Genomic DNA, 10,122 nt, shown 5'->3' with positions numbered 1-10,122 from the left:
GACAGTAACAGTTGCTTTCTGTATATTTATGTCTCGTAACACTTACTATTGTGCTTTTTTTTTAGCATGCATTTAGCCACTCAGTGAACATTTATTTAATTGGTTGTGGTAGGTTAGGCCCTACTGTAAACAAAGAGATAATTCAGTTCCCCAAAAAGTCATTCCTAAACATAGTTTATTAATACAGTATAACCATGTAAATAAGTCAATATCTCTGGCTAAATTAAGCAATTCTTCTGGTGTAAAAGCCCCTATCATTATATATATATATATATATATATATATATATATATATATATATATATATATATATATATATATATATATATATATATTAGTTTCCAGAACTATGTTAAAATATTAACCTACCACTTTTCTCTACCTTTCTATTTCTTCCCTCCTCTTTGCTTGATCTATTATTCAAACTCCATTCCTTAAAATCCACACCCCACAACAAAAAATTAACTATTTTATTTATTAACAATGTTTTTCATTCTCTAGTTGCTTATTTTGTTTAATGCTGAATTGAATGTCATGGTTATTTGACAAGGTGGCACAGTGGCTCAGTGGTTAGCACTGTCTCCTCAGAGCAAAACTGGTTACTGGTTTAAGTCCTGGCTGGGCCAGTCTGCATTTCTGTTTGAAGTTTGCATGTTCTCCTTGTTTACGCATAGGTTTTCTCTGGGTGCTCTGGTTTCCCTAACAGTCCAAAGGCATGCAGTGTGAATGTGTGGAAATGGGTGTATGAGAGTTTCCCAGTACTGGGTTGCAGCAGGAAATGCATCAGCTGTCAGAATAGTTGGCGGTGCATTCCACTTTGGCGACCCCTGATAAATAAAGGGACTAAGCTGAAGGAAAAGGAATGAATGGTTATTTGACATATACTGTATCACTGCATGGTTCATAGTGATGGTGTAAATGCAACCAGGAAAATGACCTGAAGTGAAAATATGGTTCTCAGGTGCTAGTTCCTATAACTGCCTGGTGGTAAAGCCCCTTATGCCATCATTGAAAGTCCTCAAAAGGGTTTAAAGATTGTTAAAATGTCCTTCACACTAAGAAAAAGAAGTTTTCTTTTAAGAATGATTCAGTTGAGGGGCCAAAATGTGTTTTTTTCTATGTGACATCATTGCAAAAAACACCTTTGGAAGCTTTATTTTTACCAGTGTACTTGTGGATTTATACGGCTTAATATTTCCAATAGTTTGCACAGAATATCCTGCCTTTTGAATGAAAATGAAAAAGAATTGCAGTAATTGAGGAAAGCAAAACTAGCAGATGGAGGCTCAGAATATTCAGTATGGGACCACTGGGAAATCAAAACATGCCAATTTGAGTGAGAGGATACTCTCAAATAGGGCAACTAACAAGGGGTTTGATACTGCAACTCCCCAAAGCGGCTTCAAATGGAGATTGAGATTATTGTGCAAACACTGCATATTTCAGTCCTTTGCCGTACTTGTTTCGTTCCCCCTCAAGCCCCCTGTGTCCACACGTATAATCACTCAGTAATTGAGCTGAAAAGAGTAAATCTTTGATTCCCACTAGAAATTGGGCATTTATTTCTAAGTCTGAAAACCCCGTGAAATGCTTGGAGAGTGCTTGTGTGAACAGGAGAGAGGGGAAAAAAAAAATATGCAAATCTGCTTAAACTGCGTCTATCTGCCGATGTTTCACTCTGCTCTGCAGGTACTCACAATGTCGCAGTTGTCATGATTGCTGTAATTTACATAGAATACGTACAGGGACTGCACTAAGATCCTTCGAAAAAAAAGAGAGGAAGGGCTGGATCAATGCTACAGAATCGGTCCTGAGAAGCCAGATATACAGGCTTTACGAAAAAGCGTTAAATCCACAAGCTCTGTGCCCATTTTGGCTCCAGCGAGAGAGCGTTTTCTGTTTACTAGCAGGGTTGTGTCTGGAAACATCGCTCTCATTTACATACAGCACAGAAAAGGTGTTGCATTCAAAGAATAACAAAAGGCAAAAATGGACAATGGATCTTTGAATATTTCAAGTTGAAGTAGCTGAAATACGGTGGAAGCTGCAAGTTTTTTTAAACAGTCAAATGAGCTGGGAAAGAAAAAAGAGATGCGAATAACCAATCAGGGAACAGGATTAATCAAGAAATGCTTCAGGTTTTATTTTACAATTGAGGGACAAAAACATTTTTTTCCTTTTTTCTTTTTTCATTAAGGGAATCGATGGGACTTTTCACAATGGCATGAGAAAACATTGAAATGTACTGTATTTCATGTTTTGCATTGCTTGGTTCCAACTCGTATGCCATGCATCGACAGCGATGCAACTCCTTCAGTCAAGTCATATTTACCACATCAGAGAACTTAGTTCAACTAAAGGATGAATCGTGGTTCTACAGCACATATACTGCATATACATCTCTGTACATATTATTTCCTTTTCGTTTACTATATATAAAATGATAATATAAAAGAATGCACACCATACAAACAATGTCGAGCTGCGGCAATTGGCAAGATATGACGATGGAAATTTACACATCTTCGCTGATCATTTAAATATATGTGCTGTATATAAGATTTCAATTAAGTCTTTACAGGTTGAATCTGAAGCCAAACCATAGAAAGAGGAATAGTGGTACCAAAGCATACGTTTCAAATTGCTACTGTATAAAATGATACTTAACAATAACAAACAAAAAACAATGATTAAAAACAAAGAAATGTCTTTGAAAAAACCAAAGTGTATAATCAGAGGCAGCCCGTCAAAATCTCCAATATCCTTCGAGGTTTAGAAGACTCAACAAAATCTACAATGCACTGTTTTCACTTCAAAGGGTTGCAGTTTGATTTATGTCAAGCCAATATCTAAAAATCGGAGCTCAAATTAACAAAATAGCTCTGTCTCATTTTATACATATTCTCATAACATTCAACACTACAGAGTGCTTTAATGAAGTCAGTCTTTTTTTTGACATAGTAAGTGTTCAGTACAATGCAAATCGTTCTGTTCAGAAGTTCTTTTGCCATTTTGTTTTAGACCATGCCCATGGATACCATGTTTGTTTCATTCCCAATTCAACAGAGTACAAATTGTAAATTCTGTTTGAATGTAAAGTCACTCAGAAAGAAAGAAAAGGTTTAAAAAAACAGAACATGCACATAACCAACACGTATTAGATAAATACAGTACAAAGCAAGAGATAGAAACAAAGAGACTGAAAACAACGAGGAAGAAAAAAAAACTGAAACAGATCATGGTCCAATCAGGCAGTTTCACGACAAGTTGGACTGATTTTGAAGGCTCAGTTCAGGCGCAGTGCAGTACAGTGATGTAGTGCAATGATTCTCAATTCAGTCACTTCACTGCCACCAGCCTGCTTTCCTTAGGCTTTTTCTAACTTTTCCAGCTCAGTAACAAAGATCAGGTGGTCCTCCGGTGACTTCCCGTGTGTTTTGCTGAGGTGCAGTTTCACTGCGTGCTTGCTGACAAAAGTCCTATTGCACAGTTTGCACTGAAATATGGAATTAGAGTCTTCCTCATTCAAGTCAAGGGCACGGAATGTCTTGTCTGTGATCATTTTTGTGACTGCTTGCTGGTCTCTTATGAGGTCTATTGATAACTTTGAGAGGTCCTTCAAACTAAAGCCCAAATGGGACTCTAAGTGGTTAATGTATGTGGAGGGAGTTCTAAACTGGGAGGCACAATCACTACACAGGAACAGTGGATGGCCCGAGTCTATGTTCTTCAGGAACTTGGTTCCACCTGTCCGTCTGAGTTGGTACTTGACGTTCGCCAACCAGTGGGAGATGGTGGTCATAGAGAGACCTGTAAACTTACAAATATGTACACGCTCCTGAGGACCTAAGTCTGTAATTATGTACTTTCCGTCAGGGGTTTCTCGAAGGCTGGATGCAAACTGAGCTTGAAGAATCAGCAGATGCTGAGGGTTCCAGTTTGACTGCCTGCCTTTCCTCTTTTGAATAGGTGAAAGATCCTCCAGACCATCCTCAAAAGCACATCCATCTGCATCTGACTTTTCTGATATAGAGGAAGGTGTTGACGACTTTGGTGTCAAGCGACCAGTCAGGTTCTTTACCATGTCAGAGATGTCCATTAGGGCATTCTCCCGAAGAGGAGATGAGACTTGTTCAGCCAACGTGGATAAGATGGGTCGGGTGCTGTTTGTGATGCTGCTGTTGCTTATAATGGTGGATGTACAGTTATTTGTGGGGCCAATGCCACTTTTGGACTTTGTCAAGTCCATGGGCTGATCGTCGTCATTTTCATAATATCTGTTGATGGGCTCCACTTGTTTGACCTGAGCTGGATTGTACATGGGTTTTTCCATCATGTTGTTGCTAATCTTGTACAACATTGCTAAGGGGTCCAGGAGTGGACTGACTGTTTTGGAAGCCTTACCCAAATGAGTGTTCATGATAGACTGCAATGCACTGAGGGGGTTAACTAAAGGCTGCTCTGGTGAGTGGTCAGTGATGATTCCTAAATTACCGCAACCATTGCTGACTTGCGTTTTGAGGGCATCCGTTCCATTTTTTATGGGATTATCTGCATGGCTTTCCTTGTATTCTCCTTCTCGAACTGGAGTGTGCTCTAGGTCTTTATCTACAGTGCCATTCTTTGTTGGCTTAGTAAGATCATCTGGTTTTGGCAGGTCTTTTCTCTCTTTGAGAACCGGAGAGGGTAATTCAGCAGTAAGATGTTTGGAATTACGTTCAGTTAATTTTTCATCCCTGTCTTTCTTTGATGGAATTTTCCCTGTCACTTTCTCCACCAACTCCTCCATGGCTAGGACATTGCTTTTATGGTTTGGTGGTGGTGATGGGCTGCTAGGAGAATGTATCAGAGTGCTGGAGTCAGAGGTCAAAGATTTTAAGCTGCTGGCATTGAATGTTGGTTGAATCTGGACACTCTGGATAGCAGGTATAGATGATTTCACAGACCCTTGGAGCTGGTAGGCAGCATGAATGCTGGGATATCCACCCCAGGTGGGTGTACCGGTCTGAGCCTTACTGATTGCACTGGAGACTGTATTTTCTAATGACTTGAGAATATCTAGGCCACCTTTAGGAGACTCTTCAAGATCCTCTTCTCGAAGATATTTGTAATGGCTGAGTTTCTCAGACTTTTCAACCCTCTCAGAAGGGTCTTCCTTCTCTTGCTTGATTTTCTTTTCCTCAGGTTCCTCAAATTTCTCTTCTTCCAACTCCTTCCGATCATCCATAATGGAGGGGTGTATTGGAGAGTCTGGTTGGGACTTGATAGCAGGAGCTGGTAAGCGTGTTGTTGTGGGTGGAAGAGGAATGGATTGGATTTTCTCTTCCACCACCGGGTCAAACACTAACTGCTTTCCCTTTTTTGATGCAGAGTTTGTGACTTTTAGAAAATGACCGGTCACCATCATGTGGGCTGTCAACTGCTGCAAGGTGTCATGGGAACTCCCACATTCCATACACTTGAGAATTTGAGCTTTTCTGGCCTCAAACTGCCAGGTATAACTTGCACCATTTTGGTAGCCATAACGGTTATTAGCCGTGACGTATGGATTTGAAATTTTTGGATCTTTGGTGGGTGCAGTCTCAGCTAATGGAATGCCAGGGGTGCTAGAGATTGAGTCAGGTGAGCATGGAGACATCAGGTCCTGGAACACTCGCTTTTTGGTGGAGGGCACCAGCTTTGAGGCAAGAGCTGGCATTGGTTCTTTTAGAGGCACTTTCTGGTAGTGTTTAGTTTTGATCATGTGGACACTCAAGTCTTGTAGGGATTCAAACGAGTGGCCACAATACATGCATTTCAAAACTTTCTGTGCATCTTCTTTACCCTCCATCTCCATTAAGGATCGCTTCCTTGGCTTAGACCATTTTTTGCCCCTGTCCTCCTCCTTGTCCTTGTTATCATCACGGTAATGACCTGTTTCATTCATGTGTACCGTGAGACCTACAAGCGTGTCGTAGGCTGCACTACAGTCCTTGCATCTGAATTTGCTGGCACCTGTAAACACAGGCCCATACAGCTTATTGTTTTGCCGGTACAGCTGCACTGTGCTGAAGAGACTTGGTTCAGGCATTAAGTGGTAGGGCGTATGCTGTAAGGTTTTAGCAAGTGCTGCTTGGTGCCAGTCATATGCAACACCCCCACTGTTAGCACCATTGATGGTTCCATTGTTGGCATTGGTTAATGTGGTGGCTTTTGTAGAATTGCTGCTCTGTGTCACGTTTGTCTTTGTGCTAGCACTAGCGTTGCTGCTGCTGCTAGCTCCGCTACTTGCAATGGTACTTGCATGGCTGTTCGCGACGCTGTTGTTCCCCTTGTGGCTGCTTGAAGTACTGTTAATGCTACTAGCACTAACCTGCTTGCTTTTCATAATGTCCTTTGTAATGCTCGACCAGGAAGCATCTGAAATCAAGTTTGCATAGACTGCTTTCATCTGTGCCAGGCTATCCTGCAATGATAGTTTGGCATCCGTGTCCATGTCTTCAACCTCCTCTTTATCCTGGCCCTCTTTGGAGGAGGTGCTTTTAAAGTCAGCCAGGTGATCGCTGGTGTCGCTAAGGGGTGAGCCATACCCAGCATCTGGGTTGGTGCCATTGCTGAGTGGAGAGTTCTGGTAGCTCAGCTGTTCACGCCCATCGTCTTCTTCATTGCACAGGTACTCTGCATCCTGACCGTCTAAGGAGAGTCCGTCATCCTGCAGGTGCTCCTCATCGATCTTAGCTGCCTTAAGCTCGTCCTCCGGCACATAGGCTGAGAAAACAAAACAGAGAGGAAAAAAGAGATGATGAGACAAAATGGTACCCAAAATGTGCAACTTTAACATGAATTGTAGAATAAGTGAAATCATTTTACATTTCTGTTGCTTTCAAAGGAATATGTATGAGAAAATGTATCATTGCCCATGTTCGTGTATATGCATGCCTGTATAATGATCCTAGAGAGATTTTTGTCAATAGTCCTGGCAGAGGACGCAAGTTTGCAATTATAAAGTGGCAAACATCCATATCTTGACTATGATAGATAGCACCCTTCACTGCTGAGACTAACAAAGCTATCCTGTGTAACAGCTCAGCAAGGGTAAAGAGGGCAGAGAAGAGTCCTCCTTTGAAAATCAGACCTCTAGAGTAAAAAAAAAGACATCCAGAAAAAATAATTAATACAGGTTAACTGTTCCCTGTTTTTTTTTTTTTTACCTGTCATTACAATGTCATGGAATTAAGTGCAAATGAACAACTATATACTTAGGAATACTGTAATTTTGAAATTGATGCAAATGGACAATACATAATTTACCCCCTACCACTTGGTTTACATGAATTAATTATTCTTAAATATGAACACCCTATTGACTTCTCTCTCGCTGTTTTTCATTCTCCTTTTCCTCCTGTAGTTAGAGGGCACAAACTCTGTGTGACATTGATCCAGTTCTCCCATGCACTAGCCAAGCTAGACTCCTCTGAGTGTGAGATTGCGTCTGAGTTATTGCCAGGGATGCAGCGCGGGGTGCAGCTTGCCTCAATGCTGTTGGCAGAGGCGATGGAAGTTCTCGCAGCGAGTCATGCTAAAATGCAAGTGGAAATGGCATGTCATGTTGTCATGGTCCGTGCTGTACTAACTCTCAGGGATTCAAGAGTGTGTGCAGCCACAGGGGAAAAAGTGAGTGAGATAAAAGACAAGGTGCACAACCATCTTTAGAGACCCTTCCTTCTCGTGATAGGCCAGTTATTTAAGCATTGACTGCATAGCCATGTCAGCCTGGGTGATTAGAAGTATTTAATGTCAGACAACATCTATTTAATTATGAAATCTGTACTGTACATAAAAAAGCAAACAATTCCATGTCCAAATTATGTTCTAGTAAAAGAGCTTGTAAATTATCCCAGATTTTCTGAACAAATACATTCATTATAGAGTACACAATACAAAATAAGCAGTTTAACTCCAGCCAAGAAGTTATTACTATTGCTTTGGAATAAAAAAAGGGGCTCTTACAAGCAAGTCTATTTTTAATTTGAAGCAAAATAGTCACTGATTGAAGGAAAGTATTGAGCAATATGACAAATTCCTCTATTCTTTAATCGGTTACGTGACAAACAAAAAGCCTATGGACCAATTTATCATTTGTATGTAATGTTTTGATTTCATCATACTCTACAGCAATGATCTCAAACTCCTGAAGGGCCGCAACTCTGCATACTTTAGCTCCAACCACCTCCAACTCACACCTGCTTAATAGTCTCTAGTAGTCTTGAACACCTTGATTAGCTGGATCAGCTGTTTGATTAGGGTTGGAGCAAAACTGTGCAGAGCTGCAACCCTCCAGAAATCGAGTTTGAGACCTGTGCTCTACAGTTTATACATGTCTTTGTAAACCAGAATTGTACGGGATGGCTTATGATGTCGATGGGCTTTCTGTTTATTCCATAGTGTCTTTCTAATTTTATTGCATTACGTGTAGGGCTGGGCAATTTGGGTTAAAACCCACATCTCGATTATTTTAACATTTTAACTTGATTACAATTAATGAATGATTAACGATTTTTTATTTACTTAATTTTTACCTTCATAGTTCACAGACAAGTTTTGTACAGTAAATATGCTCACATATTATAAGCGAGAGATTTTTGAATAAATGTTACATTATTAAAATAATTGAAGGAAACACTACTATCTTTTATTAGTTATTGATCGCCAACGTTGAACAACTGAAATTAAAACACACATTGCCTAAAACAAAGTCACTTTTTTATTAAAACTTAACTTGCACTTTTGGAAATAAAATAAATTATTTTCAATGTTTTTCAATTCAAAAGTAGAAAATAAGCTGCTTGTCTTCTAAATAAAATAACTCTCGTATATCCTGTTAATTATATTTTAAACAGTGCATTTAACAAATAATTTAATGTAAATAATAATTTTAATGCTATGAAAAATATGCTGTCTCAAGACATCTCTGGAGCAGCTTCCAATAACCGTCAATGTGGTGCAAAGTAAGGCTTAAGAATGGGTCCTACTTGACCAGAGATCAAATGTGGCTGCAAAGTGGCGACAGAAGTATAAATCAGCCTCAGACTCCACACATGGTTATGAAAGTAATCAACCTGGAAAATTGTTGATCGATTATAGGTTCTGAATGTCAATTTCTATTACTTTACGATTAATCTCGCAGCCCTAATTCTATGCATATATAACATGTGGACAAAATGAATTAATGTTGTTGTAGTCAAGCATTGGTTTAAACCCCACTGGATTTAAATATATGCCATCTCAAACTATGCCGTCTCTAGGGATCTCTAGTGCAACTTCCAACCACCGCCAATGCAGTGCAAAGTATGGCTCAAGAATGGGTCCTACATGAGCAGAGAGCAGATGTGGCTGCCAAGTGGCCACAGAAGTACAAGTCAGCCTCAGACTTAACAAGAGCGGAGTCACGTGACTCCACACGTAAGGAAAGAAATCGACCAGAAAAATTTCGAAAAGATTTTAGGATCTGAATATCAGTTTTGATTACATTTCGATTAATCGCCCAGCTTTAATTCTGTCTATATGTAATATGTGGACAAAATCATTTAACGTCGTTGAAGCACTGGTTTAAAGCCCACTGGTTTTAAATATTATAAAAACATAATAATAAATAGGTATGGAATGACATCATTTTTGGCTAAACTATCCTTTTAAGGTAGTAAAGAGTCATTTTATATTTCATGTAGATGTCAAATTGTTTTGTATGTACATCTGGACTCTTTTATCCACCCTGCACTTCCTGTTTTATAAACACTGGCATCAATGTGTTCCTCTCTTGTCGATATTTTGACCAAAAGAGTCCCAGCGGATTGATAAGACCAAGTTAATGCATTGATTTTTCGCAAAAACAGCATTGGCCACAATTGCGTGCTTCAGAAAAACACATTCATGCTTATTTGTGCAAATGTGGCTCTTTTTGCTCTGCGCATTACTGCTAAGTGCACATTTATTTCTCAAGGTAAAAAGAGGATACTGCAAAATGTTGCCTACGCCACACCAGAAAATGCTTATTTTCCTCAGCTAAATGTGTGGTAATAAGATGTACTGTCAGATGTATTACATGGGGGGGAAAGGAACAGAACAATAATGTTCACAAATGTA

The 10,122-nt window shown here is 39.7% G+C and overlaps 1 protein-coding gene across 3 annotated transcripts in view; it reads right to left on the bottom strand.

Moving 5' to 3' along the window:
• Positions 1–2,118: 2,118 nt before the first annotated feature.
• Positions 2,119–10,122, bottom strand: part of tshz1 (teashirt zinc finger homeobox 1) — a 147,799-nt gene continuing 139,795 nt past the window's right edge. For 2 of the 3 annotated variants that reach the window (XM_073930614.1, XM_068215044.2), the window contains one exon: positions 2,119–6,747. In XM_073930614.1, the coding sequence (XP_073786715.1) occupies positions 3,368–6,747 (3,380 nt within the window). In that variant the 3' untranslated portion in view covers positions 2,119–3,367. Of the gene's footprint in view, positions 6,971–10,122 lie in introns of those variants that run through there. The other variant, NM_001042746.1, reaches the window with a different exon arrangement.

The sequence above is a fragment of the Danio rerio genome, chromosome 19 (assembly GCF_049306965.1).
Source record: "Danio rerio strain Tuebingen ecotype United States chromosome 19, GRCz12tu, whole genome shotgun sequence".
NCBI lineage: Eukaryota > Metazoa > Chordata > Actinopteri > Cypriniformes > Danionidae > Danio > Danio rerio.
This window is presented reverse-complemented; position numbering and strand designations above follow the sequence as displayed.